Source organism: Megachile rotundata, chromosome 1 (genome assembly GCF_050947335.1).
Source record: "Megachile rotundata isolate GNS110a chromosome 1, iyMegRotu1, whole genome shotgun sequence".
Taxonomy (NCBI): domain Eukaryota; kingdom Metazoa; phylum Arthropoda; class Insecta; order Hymenoptera; family Megachilidae; genus Megachile; species Megachile rotundata.
In genome coordinates, this window is record NC_134983.1 from 24978845 (window position 1) to 24999926 (window position 21082).

The 21082-nt window shown below is 39.6% G+C and overlaps 6 protein-coding genes across 9 annotated transcripts; 3 read left to right on the top strand and 3 right to left on the bottom strand.

Annotated features, from left to right (window-relative positions):
* Window positions 1–698: 698 nt before the first annotated feature.
* LOC100880853 (ankyrin repeat and SOCS box protein 16) lies at window positions 699–3733 on the bottom strand. The gene is made up of 5 exons (XM_003700420.3): window positions 3448–3733; window positions 2525–2868; window positions 2006–2246; window positions 1683–1926; window positions 699–1597 (listed from the first exon to the last, which is right to left on the bottom strand). Exons 1-5 carry the CDS (start codon window positions 3472–3474, stop codon window positions 1044–1046), a joined length of 1410 nt encoding a protein of 469 aa, XP_003700468.2. The 5' UTR covers window positions 3475–3733; the 3' UTR covers window positions 699–1043.
* A 221-nt stretch (window positions 3734–3954) lies between these two features.
* Window positions 3955–12990, bottom strand: LOC100879952 (uncharacterized). Of its 4 annotated transcripts, none has more exons than XM_003700412.3 (4): window positions 12860–12990; window positions 10054–10453; window positions 9466–9922; window positions 3955–9272 (listed from the first exon to the last, which is right to left on the bottom strand). In XM_003700412.3, exons 2-4 carry the CDS (start codon window positions 10426–10428, stop codon window positions 8995–8997), a joined length of 1110 nt encoding a protein of 369 aa, XP_003700460.1. In that variant the 5' UTR covers window positions 10429–10453; window positions 12860–12990; the 3' UTR covers window positions 3955–8994. The 4 variants fall into 4 exon arrangements, with proteins under 4 accessions (XP_003700460.1, XP_012154101.1, XP_012154103.1 ...); XM_012298711.2 differs by lacking the exon at window positions 12860–12990 and adding an exon at window positions 11780–12181; XM_012298713.2 differs by lacking the exon at window positions 12860–12990 and adding an exon at window positions 11307–11578.
* Window positions 12991–13145: 155 nt separating this feature from the next.
* RpII15 (RNA polymerase II subunit RpII15) lies at window positions 13146–13910 on the top strand. Its single transcript, XM_003700406.3, has 3 exons — window positions 13146–13422; window positions 13496–13569; window positions 13695–13910. The coding sequence occupies exons 1-3, from the start codon at window positions 13294–13296 to the stop codon at window positions 13882–13884; spliced, it is 393 nt and encodes a 130-aa protein (XP_003700454.1). The 5' UTR covers window positions 13146–13293; the 3' UTR covers window positions 13885–13910.
* A 101-nt stretch (window positions 13911–14011) lies between these two features.
* LOC100878845 (hsp70-binding protein 1) lies at window positions 14012–15960 on the top strand. Its single transcript, XM_003700402.3, has 6 exons — window positions 14012–14152; window positions 14242–14462; window positions 14553–14793; window positions 14853–15255; window positions 15342–15579; window positions 15648–15960. Exons 2-6 carry the CDS (start codon window positions 14419–14421, stop codon window positions 15856–15858), a joined length of 1137 nt encoding a protein of 378 aa, XP_003700450.1. The 5' UTR covers window positions 14012–14152; window positions 14242–14418; the 3' UTR covers window positions 15859–15960.
* A 972-nt stretch (window positions 15961–16932) lies between these two features.
* On the top strand, window positions 16933–18548 carry Pex19 (peroxisomal biogenesis factor 19). Its single transcript, XM_003700397.3, has 5 exons — window positions 16933–17144; window positions 17503–17685; window positions 17740–17903; window positions 17989–18219; window positions 18324–18548. The coding sequence occupies exons 1-5, from the start codon at window positions 17084–17086 to the stop codon at window positions 18450–18452; spliced, it is 768 nt and encodes a 255-aa protein (XP_003700445.1). The 5' UTR covers window positions 16933–17083; the 3' UTR covers window positions 18453–18548.
* Window positions 18549–18663: 115 nt separating this feature from the next.
* On the bottom strand, window positions 18664–21060 carry Pgk (phosphoglycerate kinase). The gene is made up of 5 exons (XM_003700390.3): window positions 20797–21060; window positions 20238–20586; window positions 19821–20159; window positions 19529–19748; window positions 18664–19417 (listed from the first exon to the last, which is right to left on the bottom strand). Exons 1-5 carry the CDS (start codon window positions 20856–20858, stop codon window positions 19140–19142), a joined length of 1248 nt encoding a protein of 415 aa, XP_003700438.1. The 5' UTR covers window positions 20859–21060; the 3' UTR covers window positions 18664–19139.
* Window positions 21061–21082: the final 22 nt, after the last annotated feature.

Consider the following 21082-nt stretch of genomic DNA (forward strand, 5'->3'; position numbering starts at 1 on the left):
TCCGAAAAACGAGAATTATCGAGAACTATCGGAGAAAAAAAGAAAAGGGAAAGAAATTCCGTTGTTAAAGGAAGCTAGTATTCGACGCTGGTTCGCTCGAAAACGAGAAAATAGCACCGAAATTGGCATAAGCGTAGTGGCTAATTGCGCCCGTAGATACTCGCAAAGTATCTGCAATTTCCACACTAGCGTAACGATTGCCAATGCGGTTTGACGCGGGTCACCGTATCGAGGCTGCTATTTCGAGGATAGAACGAGGTAGGGTGAAACGAGACTGTCGAGAACGAATCCGCGTCACCGTCATCTTCGTTCATCGCCTTCTTTTTCTCTTTCTTCTCCTTCTTGCATCGAACGTGTCGCTTTTTTCCCTCCTCGAAATTCGCTCGTTCATTCGCGCAACACGTAGGAACAGGACGAGCAAACAGAGATAGAAGACTACAAAAGGAACCAGCAAGTACCTTATGAATTTTTACAATAAATACCCAAAGAAATCTGACAAGTATCTAAAATATGTATATATGTATATCTTACGTATCTTATTACGAGTGCGTGTCGCATCGGAAACAAATAAATGTAATTCGAAAGTATAATTCGACAGATAGATCGAAGATAGATCGAAGATAGAACGAAGGAACGAACGCGTAGCTGGGAATTACGAGTCGGGATACGAGTCGCGCGAATAAAATTCTCCCTTCAGATCGTTTCGGAATCCTTCGTTTATTTTGTTTCGCGCTTCTATTCGTACGAATGCAACGATACGTACAATGCCATGTATCTGTTGTTTGCTCTTACTTGTACATATGTATTCGACACATGTTTACAAGGAGTGAAAATTGCGCGCGTAAGTACACAGGTACAAAAACGTCGTGAACACGAATCGAATATATTGGTCATCCTTCGCGTACATCGGCCGTAGGAAAAGTAACGTAGTTGCCGCGAACGGACTGGACGCGGACGAGAAGGAAGAGAAGGAAGAGAAGGAAGAGAAGGAAGAGAAGGAAGAGAAGGAAAAAACGCGTCCTCCCGCGGAACAAAAGATCGGGTCAATGAAAATCGTAGAGCAGGTAACGATGCAGCGACTGAGGTAGCTGAAGCTTCGATACGAGTTTAGGCAACTTGGTGCCGCAGATCCTACGAATCGTTAGCCTGGCTTGGTGAGTCAACGGTAGCGGTGTCCTCGCCGCTTCCATCATCAACGCTTTCTGCGCGTCCGTCAAACTGCTCGATCTTCGTATCATGCAAGGGTCGAAGCTCTCCGCCGCTTCCAGCAACGCCTTCAATAGCCGCGGTTTATCGGCCGTGTTCTGCAGAGAGTTCAGGATGCCGTGAGGATCGCGAAACTGCGTCTTGATGACCACCCTCGCGCCGTACTTGAGCAAAAGGGCCACCACCTCGACCGACGGGTTCTCGTTCGATGCGATGTACTCGGCAAGGACCGGCCGCAACGCGGGCCCTTCGTCGCTTCGTATCACCAAGTTCGGGTCCGCGCCTCGTTCCAGCAGCATCGACAGTATCTCCAATCTGTTCGGAATGTTGTCCGCGCAAGCGACGTGAAGCGGCGAACCGATGATCGGCGAACTAGCGTTCACGTCGGCACCTAAATATCGAATGATCGATTTTCTATTATCGTCGATCGACTCGTCCGAAACAAGTTAGGTCCGTTACGATTAAAGAGGACTCACCCGAATTCAATAGCATCTGCACGATCGAGGGATCTCCCTTCAAAATCGCCAGATCGAGAGCCGTCGGTTTCTGATACTCCGGTCCCAGATCGAGCCGGGCGCCCTGTTTCAGCAGCAGATCTATCACCGTCGGATCCCCGCCGAGGATAGCGTAATGCAGCACAGTTCGATAGTCGTGTCGCGAATCCGCCATCGAATTAACGTCCGCGCCGTAGCTGAGCAAAAGCAGCACCGAAGCGATACCCTAACGCAAGTTCCTCCGCCGTTAGTGTTCGATCGTAATCAACGCAGCCGTTCGTTCGCGCGATTCGTTGAATTCGTACCTGCGGCAATCTAGCGGCTTTCATCAACGGCGTCAGCCCCGCGCGGTCCCTCGTGTTCGGTTGAGCTCCGAACGCCAGCAACAGTTCCATGCATTGCAGATCCAACGGGGAAACCAGATTGATCTCCGAGCCAAAGAAATATCGCTTGTTCGGATTGGCGCCAGCCTCCAGCAGGATTCGAGCCACTTCGACGTGCCGATTCCTCAGAGCCAGCCGCAACGGTTCGTCGCAAATCGTCGTCCTGCACAGATCTTATCTTTTCGTTGCTGGATCCGTCTTTGTCCTCGACCTTCCACCCCTCTATCTATATCCCTATATCTCTCGTATTCGCGCGGCGCGCCGATAAAAATACACTCGGCAAAGAAAAAACGCTGGGCGCGCACGTGCGCGGGTAATTACGTTCGACGCAGCAATTTATAACGACGGGAAATCCTTGGCGCGCGTTCCCGACGATATCGAGATACGTAGATCGAGAAGAGAAGAATAAAAGAAGGGGGGAAGAGAGAAAAACGATCGTACCTTGGAAAAAGTTCGCCGGTGTCTTTACGGTGATCGACTTTGGCGCCGTGTTCGAGCAACAGTTTCACCAAATCGAAGTAACCGTGCTCGGCGGCGAGATGCAATGCCGAGTATCCGCACTCGTCGGTCGCGTCAATGTCCGCGCCGCGCACCAGCAACAGCTGAGCCGCCTCCGTGTACCTCTGCCACACCGCGTAATGCAGCGGCCTCAAACCCTGCGTCACCGGCTCGTTCGCCTTCGCTCCGCACGCCAGCAAAATTCGAATCTCGTCGAGCGGCTGTAAACGGATTATGGAATCGGCCAGCTCCCGTTGCAATGGATTGGCGATGCATTCGGAAGGCATCTAAACGTTGCAATCGTTCGAATTAACTTGGCGTTTCTTCCCCCGCTTTCTCGACCCCCCTTTTCTCTTCCGTCTTTCGTCCTTTGCCCGATACCAGCCGTTCGATCGTTCGTTCGGTTTCCATCGGAACTCGAGACACGGTCGGATCTCGAGTCCGAACAGATCGAAGATATCGTTTCGAGCACACCGAGTCGCCAAAGTCGCGACACTGCCAAAGTCGCAACGTACGTAATTCGGGCGGTGATATCAAAAGCGTGACTATCGCGGAGTCGATCGACGATCCATCGATCGAAGCCCTGTTCGAGTAGTCGTGTGGCGAGTAGCCGAAACGAAACCAAACAAACGATCGTTCGACCAACAAAAATACGAAGAGCACGAGGAGGAGGAAGAGAAGGAGGAGGAGGAGGAGGAGGAGCAGGAGGAGAAGAAGAAGAAAGCAGTAGCAGAAGCGAAACGATGAAGCGCGCGCGATCCCAGTTCGATTCGATTCGACGACGCGCTCGAGACGCGATTTCTTAGCGTTTCGCGTCTCGCAAGCTCGTCCGTCCGGTTGCACGCGGTTGCATCTTGTTTACTCACAGCGAACAATCTTCGATGCTCCAGCATGTAGAACCAATGTTGCGAACTGACTTCTTTGTCGTAAAGTCAGTCCTATTTAAAGCTTCGAACAGCGATTTCGCCCGAAAATAACACAAAGGGAACGCGCGGGAGTATGCGCAGCAAATCTCGCTCGCGACAACTGCGCAATTGTCGTTTCGAAGAACTCGATTCGAGCCGAGTCAAAGAAACTGTCTTTCGCGCGCGCGCTTGCTCGCGTCTTGCCTCGATTCTCTTCGTCGACTGCTCGTCACCGTCTCTCGTTTTGTCCGAAATTTCCCGATGCCCCCCGCGTCTACCCGCCTCAAACTTCGTACCCATCCCTCTCCGACGTTCGTCCGAAATTAAACCGCGATCATCATCCTTTTACGATCCACCTCCGCGCCTCTCTTTTCTTTCGTCGCGAGCGATCGTCTTCGCGCGCCTCCGCCGATACTTCCTCCTCTCGAGAGGGGAACCGTTCGAAGTAAATAATCGAATGCAACCTGGTTGTGGTTTTTCTTTTTGGAAGTACTTTTTATTAAGAAATACTTTGCACTTATTAAATGCCTTATATCCTTAGTTCGCTTTAATTATAATAATTATTGTTATAGCATTGTCCTATCTTTCTACTTAGAAGCATGCTTCGCTAACACACGTTACACGACCCTAAAATTATAAGCAATTTTTTCCCTTAACGTACAGCTTATGCGTAAATCAAACAACAATACTTTAATTTCACCAAGCCGACAAGTGCAGAATCTCTTCTTTAATCTTGGAAATCTTCGCAACGACCTACGAACAATTCTGTACAGAAGCGCGTACGCGTTGCGACTCGAACAAACTTGCTTTCGTTACCATCGTTCGCCTAACGCCGATTCCGGAATAATAGATACTTTGAACAATCGGATCGTTCTGCTCGATCGCAAACTCTCTCTCGAAATCAAATCGATAAATGCTCGAATCGCGTCGTCGCCCTTCCATACCGTCACTCTCTCTCTCTCTCTTTCTCTCTCTCTCTCTCTCTCGGTGCATTCGTGTCCATCCAGGGCCGCGCGACGAACGCGTTTACAACAAACAAAGAAAAAGAAATACGACTCGATACTTTCTTCCTCTTCCTCTTCCTCTTCTTCTTTCGCTTCTCTCCTTCGTCCTGTACTCCTTTTCCCTCTTCCGCTGGTCTCATCGATCACAAAAACACACTCGCACGCACACGCACACGCACACCACACACGCGTAAATTTTCGCGACAAAGCGATCGCATCGCGTGTACCTACTACGTTTACGCGACTAACTATCGGGAACGCGTACGCGCGCGTCGGCCCGTCATCGAGTCGTAGCGAACTATCGTCGATCCTTCGACCGGAAACAACGCGCTTCGGTCTTATTCGTTTTCGGGCGAATATCTCGAGGAACGACGTGCTCGCTCGACGCGACGCCGCGTTACAAAGTTTACGCGCGTACGCGCTACGCTTTCTTAACGGTCGCGCTAAATTTGTTAGTCTCTTAAGGAACCTACGCTTAGAAAATTGGACTTTTCATAGGCTTGTGTTTTCATTGAAAAATATCTAGAGAGAACTTCGTGATCTTGATTCGAGAGCAAGGGAGCGATCGCGATCGGCCCCGCATCCTATTCGTTCCCCGAACCCTCTTTTAAGCAACGACGCTTTGTCCCCTCGCGAGATGATGGTCCTACGGAAGAAGCTACGCGCGGAAGAACGGAGAGGCCGACCGATCGCGTCCCGTGCTACTACGCGGGGGAATATTGATCTCGGTAACTGTAAAACGAAATCCTTAATATAGCGATCGGCTTTGATCATCGTAATAAGTATAATCGCAAACGTTATCTACAAATAATAATACCGCTACGAGAGTGTAGTCCAAAGCGATAACCTAATTAAATATAACGTAAACTGCCTCCAAGTGGCTACGATCTACGCGTATTTCTAAGAAAACGGCTATAGTAAATAACAGTCGTCGAGTATACCGTCCACTCTTCTTTGATTGTTGTTTAGTTACATACTTTAAGGGCGTTTATAATACACGTGAGTATGACACGGATTTCCACTAAAAATATTTGTTAGATACGCTGCTGAGCATTACTGACTTAAGCACTGTACTAAATTCACGTAAAATGTATCGTTATTATTAGAAAACTAATTATTCTTCATTGGTTTGAAATACTGGTTTTTTTTTAATAGATCTGTATAAAACCTTTGTCAACTGGAACTCTTTGAACGATGATTCGCGCGATACCAACTTCCTTTCTTTTTCTCTTTTTTTAACCGCGATATTACTCTCTCTCTCTCTCGTTCTCGTTATTTCACCGGTTCGACCAATTACCAAAACCGAACACCCTGTTCTTTATACTCTGTTCTCTTTTTTTTCTTTCGTTCTCTCTCCCTCTCTGTGCTCTTCCCGATTTTCCCGCCACCTGGTTTCGCGAACCGAGCGGTGAACGCGGAAGTTGACGAGGGGAAAACAGAGGCAAAAAAAGAAAAAAGAAAGAAAGAAAGTAGGCGTAAAAGGAAAAGAACGCGCGCGTTACGCGGCGATTGCGAGAAAGCGACATGAAAATGGACGAAAAGGAGAATAAAAAGTTAACGAACGAGAGGAGGGAAGAGAGCGAGAAACGGGGAGCGGAAAAGATTGGGAGTATCGGAGGAAAAAATACGAAAGAAGCGAAATCGCTTAACGCGAACCACCTTCTATTATAATTCGTGCTCTGACCGTATAATGACAGATTATCGCACTAATCGTCTCTACCTGTTTCCGTTGAAAGCGCGCGCGAACGAGGTCGAGTTACGAGATTGACTGCGTACCGCGAGAAACCAAAAGTTCACAAAGTTTCCTAACCTAATTTTTAGTTGCTCTTTTACACGGTATCCCATATATTGTCAAGTATAAATAAAGTCAGGATTTATCATCACGAGGCCAGAATAAAAGGCAGATACGTCCCGAATGATAGGAAATTTTCTGTACAACGTTTCATATCGATTACGTCCGTTACTCCTTTCATCTTCTCTTCCGCTAATCCTTCTTCTCCTTTTTTCCTTTCTTTCTTATTTTCGTTTCTCTATTCTTTCCACTGATCGCATCTTCTCTTTTTCGTATCTGGCACTCTTCTCTATTTAGGCTGTTTCACGTTTACGGTAATTTATTCTGCTGTATTATTGCATTGCATGGAAAAATATGGCTTTATCCGAATGCTATTTAACAAAGGCAATACACTGTACGATTACGTTACGGTTCGCGTATACGTCTATACGTGGGCGCGCGCGCGCGCGCGCTGCGTGTATCGTACGCAACCGGTTAACGTCCGCGCGAGCGCGCGCGGAACTACTACGTGTACGTTACGATTTTCAATGTATAATCGTCATTGCGTTCTTTCGAAAAGGCAGGATCAGCGTTCATAAAACGGTCAAAGATCGCGTTTGATCGCTCCTATGAAAACTGCTCGATTCTGTCGATCGATTATAATTGTTATTTGTACACTAGCATGTAAAAAGCATTACGCCATGTACGCCATGTACGCCATGATCGTTCCGTTTTTTATCTTTCTTTCCGAGTGTTTCTCGCGAACCAATGATCGTAAACATTTGAAACCTGTACCGGTTCTTCGAGCGTCGAGTATCAAATTACTAATACGTACATGTTCCAGTGCTACGTATGTACATATATGTAAATGTATCCGCATCGACAACTTATATACTCGCAACTGTATACTTTATGTGTATGTGTATACGTGTTTTTTTTTTCTTTTTTTTTCTTTACGTGCACGTGCATGTGTCTATATGTATATATATGTACATATACATACACGTTCGCGAACGCGTGTCGTTCTATACGTATGCACCTGTCTCTGCGCATACATACGCGAACACGCGCGCACACGAAACCACACGCATATACATATATATTATATATATGTATATATACACGTATAAACACATGCGCGTACAAAGGCAGAAACAAGACACCTTCCGCGACAAAGTGTCTACAAAAATATTTTGTGTAATATAGATCCAGATTTGCAGTACGATAAGATTCAACGTGGTTGCTGGTCAGCCACGCGTGTTACCAGTCTTTAACGTAGTGACTAATGTTCGTTCGTGAACGAAGCAAACGATCCCGACGTAATTACAATGTATCTCGCCGTGTACTTCGTCGATCGATCGTCAGCTTCGAATTTACCGTTACCATCGATTTCCTGCCGATCAGAAGCGAGCGTATTTGCCGCGAATTACTTGTTTTACATTCTGCTCGATCGAATAAGAAGAAATGATGAAAATTCATTTAAACCTCGGATTAATTAGGATCATCACGGATTCGAAAGGACCAACTTAACAAAATACATACACATGTTTCTTAAAATACACACACACACGCACGCATACATGTATGGATGTACGTACGTACGTTTATAGAACCGGACGTACCTATATACGCGTCTACGTACACGCATACATGCATACATACGCACACGCGCGCTCACACCTATCTCGGTACGTTTATACCTTCGTTCGTACGTACGTACGTACATACATACATACACACACACACGCACCTCTATATACACCTATATATGCATACGCGCATCTACCTATACATACATATGTGTATATAGACGTGTCCCTAATATATATGTATATATACATATACATATATAAATACGACATAATAAAAAAGAACCTACCCTACGGATACGTATTATCAAAAGATTTTTCGAGCGATCGTAAAAATATGATTCGCGTGACGCGTTCAATCTTCTCTGTGAACCGTGTTTTGTAAATCTGTTGTAGCAATCTGTGTATAGGACTCAAAAAAATACCTCTTACGCTATCCATGTACGCAAGGTGTATATGTCACTAAGTAGAAGAACGGAACACGGTCCAAACTGAACCGTACACGGGTGACCTTCGAACGCTGCATCGATACGCGTACATTCATTCGCTATTTCCTTAGTCTACGTGTTATAATAGGCAAAAAAAGGTAAAAAGGTAAAAAGGTAAAAAAAAAGAAAAGAAAAGAAAAGACAAGAAAAGAAAAGTACAACGAACTACTCGCGGCTATCCGAGCTATATGAAATCGAACGGAACACCGGCAAAAATTCGGTAATCTCGCGACGCTTTCGAAAGAAAATTCGTTGCCTTTTGCGATTCGATCGTTCAATTTTCCCTTCGACCACGATGCTGCGCTCGAAAGCTCGTGTATGGTGCTTATGTACACGGAATCGAGCTGTTCGAGACTAAAATCATACCTATCGTGTACGATACGTACACGTTGTCAATTATTTCCTTACAAATTACTGCTTTCCGTAAATGCAATAAACGTATGTAGAATATAACGAGCAGGTCGGCGAAAACGCACTCGCAGTGGACATGAGCGGTGATCGCGAATCGTAAATGATTAAACGAAAAACGGATAACTCAGTGTGAGTCAATTAAGAGATGCGGCGACGGGTGACAGTCTGGAACAGCTTCGATACAGCGATAAAAAAATTTGTTCGATTCAACTCAAATCTAAAAACTCGCTACTTTTCGTACAGCACTACGGTAGGCTGGAGTTTAGGCTTTCTGGCAAACGATAATTCATCATATGATATGGCGGACTCGCGGGACTTCCCGGTTGACTATTCATCCCAAGATTACTTGATCCACGACCGCGTTTTCGCCTTTGCAATATACCTTTTCTAACCATATAGAATCGAATCGTACTTATCGGAATTTTGTATTTTTCCGAAGCGACTTGAAACGTCATACCGCGTGCCACCATATCCGAAGCTTGCTTCAATTCTTCTTCCGAGCGTCTTTGTCGTCTCTGGTAACCTGCAAAATTTCATCGGAAATGCTAAAACGTTTTACGATCCATTCTCTCTAGCCCAAAAGAGAGAGAGAGAGAGAAAAAAAAACATATCGACGAAACTTTCTTTTCTTTTCTCTTCCTCTCTCACACTCGCGCACACTCTCTCTCTCTTTTTCATTCCCTAACTCTTTATCTTTTCTCTAGTTTCTTTCTTACCTTCGATTGCAGGAAACGGACTACTAGGGTTACAATTACTGCTTGGTACCATACTAATAGAGTATGGTTTGTTATCTTGCTGCTGAGTAAATTGCTCGTCCGGTTCCATTTTAACCATGCCTTGAGTTTCCGTTAGAGTCGCTTCGCAAGCGCTAAGTGCTTTCTCCAAATGTTGCAACGCTTCGCTGTGTTCCATGTTCATGAAATTCGAGGAATTGGGATTTTGCGAGACCGGTGTACTACTCTGCGATGGAGCGCTCGCCGTGCTGGCTGCGGCGAGCGTTGTGGCTTCTAAGAAATTGGTACTCGAGGTTCCATCGTCTGATAGAGAGTCTTCCTTTTTAAAATCGGGTTCGTCTTGCTGCGCTGTCGTCGACGGTGCAACGGAAGCATTAGAATCGCACTGTTGCAAACTGCTTAAACAATTGTCGTTTCCTTGAGTGGACAAACCACGAACCTGGTAACGAAATCGTTTTCGCAATGATTAATTCGAAACACGAGTATCCTACTTAAAGCGTCGATTATCTTTACGCGTGAACAGAAATCGATGAAATCGAGACAAAAATCGAACAGAAATCAGCTGTTTACCTGTAAAACTTCGGCAGCCTGCATCAATTTAGCAAGTTGTTGTTGCTCTACGTATACTTCCCCACGATACATGAATTCCACTAGAGCTTGAAGTTCCCACATTCTCATATCTCTCAAAAAAATAATTGGATGGGAGCATGGTATTTCCAATAACAAGCGTTCCAAGTAATCGCTACAAGCGGATAGCACCACTTTGTGACATTTTATTGATCCTCCGTCGCAGGCCAAGGTAACATCCACGAATTGCTCCGAACTCAACAGTTTTGGGAACGCGCTGTGCATATTCGACTGATGAGAATTCCATGATACGCAAAACTGTTGACGATCCCCACCAGGGTAATTACCCGAAGTATGCAAATTACTTCCACTCTCCATTATAGCTGACTTTCAATTAATTCTCCTGTTAATGTCAACACGTTGTTTCGTCATATTTCTATCGTCCAAAAATTCTGTCTTTGTTCGACAAAGCGAAAAAAAGCTAAAACTAACGACAAAACCAGAAAACACGTACCACTGTTTTATCTCGTTTACTGTTTACTTAAAATACCGCTACGTTATATACCAAATAATACTCTAAACTAATAAGCGTTCTACTTTAACCTTTCCTCTTCAATGCGAGTACACGAATATAGGTTTTATCGTCGTACCAAAGCTATGCAGTATTTTATATACTACTTATTGTATCCACTGATATAACGCGTTTAATGTCAATCATTGATTCCAACCATTAATACGTATCTCATAGATTGTCTTATATAAATATATCCCAGTTCCATTTCCATATTACTTTTATAGTAAATAGTCAACGAATAATTATTTACAACTTGAATGGATCGACAATGCTTGATGCCGACCTAATACCTTCAAAACAAAATGTAAATAGTAACGAAAGTAACAGATTTATCGAGCAATATCAAACTACCGCACATTTTCATTGCTACCATGAAAGAATAAGAATCAAAATAAGTAACATATAAATATTGGCATGAAACATCAATGAAAGTACCAAAAATATGCATAAAATGTAAATTTTAAAAATAAATAAAAACTCGTTTAAAATAATGTACAATATGGCTGTATTGTCTAAGAAAATTCAATATCAATGATACATATTCAACTACGCGTGAATATATATGTATATACATATATATATATATATATATATATACATACATATTATATATATATATATATCTGTATGCACATACATACATACATACATATATCAGAATTGAGAAATATTAGAAATATACCTTCGGTGAAATATTTAAAACGGTAATTTTATCGTCGTTAAATGCGACTATACCGGATGAAATCAACATCGAAAAAGACTTGAAAGAAAATCCATGGCACTAGCCGAAAGCGAACTTGCAACAAAACAAATCTGTCGTCGGTAGTATATAAACGAATTCTTTCGGATAAAAAAAGTTCAAATATAAACTCCAGTTACGCGGCGTTTATCGTAATCACGTGTTCAAAGCATACTAGCCGACAGGTTAACCAAAAAATATCGAATGGACGCAGAAAAGCACAAGACCTTTTCATCGATAGAAAAATGGTGAAATCTTTGTGGGAGACGCTGTCGGCGTGAGTGCCATCACCCCCCAGGAACGCCTTGAACACAAGTTTGTTCTTTCTTTTTAGTTTATGACACCAAATCCTACGAACTTCACGATTCCGAAAAGAAGAAAATAGCATGAATTTTGATATAAATGATTTTACTCACAAACTTTCAGTTTGATCGGCTCTTCTCAGATTTTCGCGTCGCTTTCAGGAAGAATCCCTTAAGAAAACATTCATCCGCCGAGATTTGCACTAGCTAGGGGAGCTCAAACGGAAGGGTGGGGGTAGTAAGGCTGGGGGTAGCTTAGCGGAACACCAGCGCACCTCTTGTCTTTTCCGAAAACTCTTACTAACGTTGAACTTTTCGAACCATATTCGAAATCTTTCTATGTGCCCGTATGCTTAATATATATCTATTATCAGAATATCTATACACTTATACCACATTTCCCTCACTTATTCGATTACACCAATCACGCTGACTTTTATACAGCTGTAACTGTCTATGATCCATATTTATCTGCATACAACGTTTCGATATCGATGTTATTTACCGTTTAGTTTCCTGCCGCGTTCTTCATTTTCCCATCATATAACGTTGACGATACGCCCTGTTCAATACATTCGTAACAAAAAAAAAAAAAAATAAAAAAAAAACTGATAATTCCACGAAAAATTCATCCTTTTTTTCTTTCCTATTAATTCTGTTTCCTTACTGTTAAATTCTAACAAAATGTATTATACAAAAACAAATAAGGTTGCTATCTTTTAAGCGAGACACTGCATATGTGGATTCGCGCCATTTCATGAAAACTCGCCCATCGGTTTAAGCTAATTACGAATAGGTTTCGATTGATTCCACAGTTCTACGTGTATGAACGTAAATGAAACAATTTTTGTACATTATTTTAAAGTAACAATTATTCGGATGCTGCGTTTTAACTTTAACATTAGGATATTAAAGACGATTAACGGTCGAAGCTATAAATGACATTGAGGACCTCGTACAGGAAAACAAAGGGCTTTCGGACAAAGAGTCAGCGATCCTTCTTTCTCTCATATTGCTCTTTATAGAGGTTTACATAAAAAAATACGATTTCATTGCTCAAAGATTTTCGAACAATGAAGCAGTATTATATTGTTTTCGTTTCGAAAGCATATTAACTTTGGACTTGAACCGTCATTTCTCTACATCCTTACTGACGGATCATTTTATTAGTTCAAATTAACTTCAATTACTTACTTGTGTGCATAAAGAGGTGTAACGTATTTATCACTCAAAACAATTTACTATATAGTTGTAACCAATAAAAATAAATTATAGTTTAGTTCCTTAGTACTTCACTGTCCAGGTAATTCCCACTTTTTCTTTTTACTATAATATGATATAACATGTTGTCGTCATTACAATTTAGTGACTAAACTGAATATTAATATGAATTATTTTATATGTACATAAATACGTTTGCACATACACTACATCTCTGCGTGTAAGACGGAAATACGAAGTTTGTACGAAACCGCCATTACTCGGTGTATATTGACTGTTCTATCTTCAATCTATGTAACTGATGCTCAAAAAAGTTTATTTTCATTTACGTATAAAACATCCAATGAACATAAAATTTAAATCGATTAAATTTTGTTGCATACGAGAGAAATTAAAACATAGGAAACATGTCGAAAATAGCTGGATACGATACACACGATGATGGACCTGGTTTTGTTGGTATTAGATTTTGTCAAGAATGTAATAACATGTTATACCCTAAAGAAGATAAAGAAAATAAAGTGTTAATGTATGCGGTGAGTGTCGCGTAAAGAACAAAATTGTTAACCCTAATGTTGAAATTTATGATCGTAAATCTTTTGTTTTCAGTGTAGAAACTGTGATTTCAAACAATTAGCCGATAGTAATTGCATTTATGTAAACAAAATTATGCATGAAATCGAGTAAGTAAAACCAATAATATGTATAAAAATTTCAAGCGATGCTACACCATTTACAGAAGTGCTTTTAGAAATTTCTTTGAAATCATTTAGCATATTATATTTTATATTAAATGTTATGATTCCAGCGAATTGACGCATATCGTAGCAGATGTCATATCTGATCCTACTTTACCAAGAACCGAAGAACACCCGTGTCCAAAATGTAATCATAGAGAAGCTGTATTTTTCCAAGCACAAACCAGAAGAGCAGAAGAAGAAATGAGATTATATTATGTATGTACTAATCAACATTGTTCCCACAGATGGACAGAATAAAATTTTATTATTATTAACAATCTAAATATCCTTCAAAATTTAATTGTACCTTGAAACTTAATTTAATTCGCAAAATTTTCGTATCGTATTAGATATCGTATTTCTTTTAATTTCGTTAGACGTGCGGCAAGTTTCTGTTACCAATTCGTACTAATAATATAATTAGTTATACATTTATTATCGTTTCAACTATCAATGTTCTGACTTTCAACGATATTAGGTGTTTTCGGATATGTAGCTCCAAGATTTACACATTATTTTGTTGAAGGTTAGTTTTTTATCATTCCGAATCTTCTGAACGCGCAAGCGTATGACTAAATTTACCCTTCTAACTAGTTTTTATTCATTGTTGAACAGTGTTGAAACTGTTTCCAACACAAAGAGTGCAGTCAGTCTTAACTCTATACAGTTCCTTTTGTTTCGAGAATTTACGAAAACAGGAACATACAGCAACGAAAATCAGGTGTTATAATGCGTTCGAGTAGTCAACGTTTTCGTAAAAGAACGTTCTTTTGAGACAGATTTGTTTAATTAATGGGCGCAGCACATACAACAAAAATTACAGATAAAATGGATAAGTACGAAATGTGTTTTCCTAATTTACGAATTTATTAACGATTGATACGCGAAGGCAATTGTAGGTTATCTGTCATTGAACATTATTTTAGCTCTCAATCATCAAATACCCGAGAAAAAACTGAAGGACAACCGCGTGCTAGCAGCAGCACGAGACCGTTGTCAATCGAAGGGCCATCGACGTCGAATAACAGAGAATCACAAGTACTTGAAGTATTACCGAATCAACCTAGACAACCATCAAATTTGCAAGGATTACTAAGATTTGCTATGGAAGCAACCAATTCTCAAGGTGCCTCCAGCAATACTCAGTTTCATCCCATGGACAAGGAGGTATGCATTACAGGTGTCGCTTAGACGAACTATGAACTACAGTCACAGTTTGTTTGCAGAGACAAGAATTCCTGAAAGAAACACTTTCCTCGTTGTCATGTAATATCATTGAAGAGTTGCAAAAAGCAATTAAAGTTTTATCGAATGTAGTCGATCTTCGACCAGACGATGATACTTCGGAAGAAGAAACTGCTTTGGAAAGGATCGCCGATTTTGTAGATAACATAGATACCGCTAATGACTTTTATAAAATAGGAGGCTTTTCAATATTTGGTCCGTGCTTAAATTCATCCCATAGTAGCATTAGATGGAGAGCAGCGGATGTAATTGCTGAACTAGCTCAAAATAATCCTTTTTGTCAGGAAAGGTGCCTGGAAGCTGGTCTGTTCCCTATATTATTGAGCATGATAGACACAGATCCGACCGATGCTGTAAGAATCAAAGCTCTGTACGCTGTATCTTGTAAGTAGAGATTTTTTTATACGAATAGCCACTACGTTTCCCTGTGTCGTATAGAATCTTATAATTTGTCTATACATCAAATATAGGTATAGTTCGTGAACATCCGATATCATTAAAGTACATGGATATAAATGATGGCTATTCCGTTCTTCTGAGAGCTATGCAAAGTTCAGTGAAGAAATTACAAATTAAATCTGCATTTCTTTTATCCTCGCTTTGTAGCAAAGAGAATATAAATGATTTAAAATTAACTTTGGTGAATATGGGTTTAGTGGAACAGGCAGCAGGTTTATTAGCTACAGACGATCTACTTCCAGAGATCAGGTATTTATCTTTATTTTATCATATTTTATTTCATTGAATAAAATTTTATGCAATGTTTGACACTTTAGGGATCAGTTGATAAATATTCTCGACGGATTAACCAACGACGATTTTCTTCCTGCTTTGAAAGAATGTCGACGACCAGAACTTTGTTTACGCTCTACTTTGGAACATTGTATAAAACACTTAAAACAAGAGGAGAATTTAGATCAAGTGAATGTATGTTGTCGATTGTTGGAAAAAATCTTCTCTGATCAAGATATGAATCAAGAAAGATAATTGTAATTTACAACAATGCTGATAAATCTTTTCTTGCGCGTATAAAATTTGTACATCCCCATATGTCATTGTTAATAAATAAAGCTAGATATATTTTATTTATATCATGTACCATACATGTATTTTGATTTGTTAGTTGAATGACTGTTAGTGATGATTATTAAAAAAAACGAATGAAAGAAAATGTCATAAATGAAACAAAACACGTGAACAAATTATAATTCTTTACTGTATCAGTATAGTACGTATAATATAAGCATAAAAAAAATGCTTATTCACTGAACAATATATATATGTATATACACACGTGTTTTGTGTGTGTGTGTATAATAAATCGATTAATATCTGTTTACTTGCAGATAGACATTTCTCGTATAGAAACTGATTTTTGAAGAACTTTTAACAAAATATGATCCTTATGAAATGCCTTAACAATTTATCGATACAAATACTTACGTTATTAGTTGTATGAAATATTTGTTGCCGATGAAAAAGTAAGATCTTTGATCGATATATGTAAATGTTTATTTGGCGGTAATGATAAAAGTAAAGAAAAAAGGTGGGAGAAAGAAAGGGAAAACAGAATATAAACGTTTATGTTAACGTTTTATACTAATTTTTAAAAAATATACATATACGTTTATAAGATTGTGAAGGCTGATAAAGGTATAAATAGCATTTTGATGCGTACCAGTGAAGGAATATCGGCCGTGTTTTTTCGTGCATGCGCGAGAAATACAGGAGCGTATCTATTTAGTAGTGCCACTAGATGGCCTAGTGCTGTTGGCGAGAAAGCAGCGAAAAAGCAGTCGTTCACTGCTATGAACGAGACACCAGGATAAAATACTAATAAGATTTTAACAATTTTCTTTGTCCTATTAACAAATGTTGGTATTCTTTTATTGATTTTGTCAAATAAAATACTTTATTTTTATATTATATATTTTACGTAAAGTTACTTTACTACCCTTTCAGTGAATTATACAGTATATGCATATAATCTAATCTTACCCAACCTATAAATTCATGTTTCACAACCAAATTATAAGAATTTTTTTAAAATAATGGAGGGTTATTAAAAGATACCCCATTTTATCGAAACTTGTATTTTACTAAGAGAGTAAAATTGCCGCGCATGCGCAAAAAAAAACTCATCTCATCACTGATGCGTACACATTTCGTGTCGTGATTTGAAAAATTTTGACATTAAAGTTATAGAACAGATATGGCCGACAAAAAGCCTACAAAGCAAACAGAAGACGATGAATTAAACGATTTATTAGACAGTAAGTAATTATGCCATGGCACGATTAATAATTGAATAAATATATTGTGAATATTCTAACCTTAAACTATGCAAATGTGCAATATTTTTTTTACTTTCTTTTGATTGGTAGACTTATAAAGCAGCATATTTTTTTAACGATTGTGTTTAGAAAATTATAGAATGTATAAAAAAAAAAAAATAAATAAGTATTATATGTATTCTATTTTGCAAGAATATTAATTAAGTTATGTAATCATTCGTTTATATGTATATTATAAAAATTTATATCTAAATGTATTAAAATTATGTAACAAATGTTTAAATGAACTGTTTCAAATTTATACTTGAAAATAATGATTATCTCATAATCGTTTCAGATGCTTTAAAAGATTTTAATAAGGAACAAAAATCAGACAACGAAGATCATGGTAAATCGGATAGTTCAGAATCCACAAAAGACAATAATACACTAGACAGTTTGGAGGATGCTTGGACTACAGATTTCATTAAGCAAGCTGCTGAACAATTTGAAGAAAATCTACAGAATTTCATTCAAAATGGTAACTTTTTCTAAAAATTGCAAGAAAGGTATCCCTGATAAATTTTTCTATTAGGAACAGATAGCGAGTTGGGAGCTTCCTTTCAAAGAATGGCACAAACAGTTGCAAGCGTAATAAAAGATGACGAAACTCTCGACAAAGACAACGCGAGTACAGATTTTCAATCTGCCATTGCTCGTGCATTAAACGACTTGTCTGCAACGTCTGAAAGTTTACAGGTGATTTATTAGAAACATTCTGTACGTCTTTATTCGACATATTACCCTGTATCCGAAAATACGTTTCTTCTGAAAAATATTCTAGAGCGAAGCCGATTTATACGAAGTGTTTGAACAAGCATCCTTAGAAGATGATTCTGATCCTGTTCTATCAATTATACACGGGACGCTGCAACAATTATTTTCGAAAGAAATTTTATATCCGTCGTTAAAAGAATTAGCAGATAAATATCCAGAATGGTTAGAAGAAAAGAAAGCAACGATATCGTCTAGCGATTTACAAAGGTTTACGAAACAGCTCGAATTAATCCAACAGGTTATTACGTAACGAATTACTCATCATTATTTCTCTATGACGCTTGATTAGAAAATGGACAGTATTGCTTTATTTTCAATATCTTGTTGTTTCTTTCGCGATAGGTGCGTAGTGAATTTGACAAGGAAGCAGATGGAGATTCCGAAGAAATTAAAAAGAAACGTTTTGTAACTGTAGCATCCCTAATGCAAAAGGTTAGCCGCTGTGGTGAATTACCTGAAGAACTTATTTAATATTTTAGTTTAGAATTTAATTTAATTTTTTAGTTTATTTTACGGGAAATCGCCCAATTAAAATACAATTAATTAAATAAAGTATAGCAGCAGAAATGGCGCGTGAAAAGTTGAATATTTCCTTTGTTAAAATAATATTATTGGAATAAATGTAGAATTTTGTTTCTTTTTAAATATCTCGGATTAGATGTTTTAACAAAGAGAAAACATGTTTAACAACATTTCTAAACATAGTGCAGAACTTGTCAGTTTTCTGACATCGGTGCACTATCATTATTTATTAAATTGTTGGTAAATTGTTCAGTCATAGAACACAGATATTAGGAGTTTCGAGCGAAACACGGTACCGGCATTTTTATGCAAAGAACGTTGCGTAAACGATAATCCTAAACAGTAATAAACGATCACCGAAACATAACGTTTGATATCGGTTATCTTTCTAATATAAGTAGAATACATTATCGATATTTTAAATAAATACAGAAAGATTTCGCATAATCGCGAGTGAATAATAACATAGGTTGTTTCGAAGAAAGGATATCGATTTTACATGCACGCAAATTGCGGTAACATTTTTATCACCGAAGAAACAAAGGAGGTATTTCGTTGATTCGCGAATCACCGCGAATATCGACGTTAAACTAGATTCTATAAACGTAGTAAATAGCACACTAGATGGATCGTAATTTACGAGGAGGAAAGAGCCGCAACTCCCGGCAAAACTTTCCCTTCGAGCAGTTCTAAGCTTGCACCTCCTCCAGTGCTTACGTGACTTACTTTATCTTCGGTTTTCCACTTGGCAGCACAAGTGGCGGTATCACCGCCTCCAATTATAGTAATACTACCTCGCGAGGTTGCTTCAACAACATTGTCCATGAGGCTCTTTGTACCTTTACTGAAATTCTCGAATTCGAAAACACCCGCTGGACCATTCCATACTATCGTTTTGGCTCTTTTGATAGGTTCTATAAATGGTATATCGTGAATAAGAATATTACGAATAAGAATGCAAAAAAGAAAAAGGAGTAAGAAGCATTACGAACGGAGTAGAGGATAAAGAAGAAAGCAATACTTACCGCTAAATAATTCTCTCGATTTTGGTCCGACATCCAGTCCCATCCAACCATCAGGTATACCGGTTTCTAAATCCGCTGCACCTACAGCTGCATTTTCCGCGAATTTATCCGCGGTAACGAAATCGACTGGTAAGTGTATTTGAACTTTATTCTTTTCGGCTTTCGATAACAAATCATTGACAATTTTTGCGCCTTCTTCGTCAAATAACGAATTGCCAATCTAAAATTGGAAAGATTATAGAATAAATATTTAGGAAAGAAAAAGGCAAGTTGACCAAGGCCGATACTTTACCTTCATATTTTTGGATACTTTCAAAAACGTATAAGCCATTCCACCGCCTATAATCATTTCGTTAACTTTATCTAGCAAATTATTAATCAGTTGTATTTTATCCGCGACCTTAGCACCTCCCAGTATAGCCAAGAAAGGTCTTTCCGGATTGTCCAAAGCTTTAGCGAAGTACTCCAATTCTTTTTTCAAAAGGAAGCCACTGGCTCTGATATCGTATCCTTCGCCAAGCATCGAACTGTGAGCACGATGAGCCGTACCAAAAGCATCATTGATATAAACGTCGCCTAATTTTCTCAGAGACGCTCTAAACGCGGTGACCTTTTCTTTATCCGCTTTTACCTAAGGGGTAAAAGTTGTTCATTACGGGAAATTTAATCTGTCGAGTAGAAAGAACGTAAAGGACAAACGGAAGCTTACCTTATTTCCGTCCGGACCCACGCCTTTACCTTCTTCTTCTACGTGGAATCTTAAATTTTCAAGTAAGACGAGCGTTCCTGGTGCTGGATTAGCACACGCCGCTTCGACCTCTGGTCCAACGCAATCATTCAAGAACAAAATTTCCTTTCCAAGGAGAGATTTCAATTCATCGGCAACGGGTTTAAGCGTGTATTTCATGTCCTGTTTTCCATCTGGACGGCCCAAGTGCGACATTAAAACAACAGACTTGGCCTTTTTTTCAAGCGCATACTTGACAGTATCCAAAGCAGCGACGATTCTTTGATTATTCGTGATTTTACCATCTTTCAACGGTACATTGAAATCCACTCTGTAAAAATAATATAAAGGACGATTTGAGCAAACCGAGAACCTCGTGTACTTTGATACATTGAACGACAGACCGGTACAACGTACTTGTATCGCGTATTGTAACGTTTCGACGAAGAAATACGGATAGAAGGTTATGTACGCGACATGCATTAATTATTTGGAAAGAGGGCGAAAGAAATTATTAGCGAATATAAAGAAAGAGATGTACCGTATGAGAACACGTTTATCCGTTAGGTCCACTTTATCGATGCTAAGTTTATTTAATGCCATAGTTTTGGATTTCGAATATATGGATCTCGATGGAATTTGACGAATAACCGATAATATACAAATATCGTTATCGAACTGGAACACACTCGGTATAACGTGGCGCGTATTCCCGAAACTGTCTGCTACCTTGGAGTATCTTTGATCGTTGTTGTGCGTTAACTCGACAAAGTCAAAGAAAGGTCGACGAACATAGCGACCTCCCAACAGATGCACACAATCAGTTG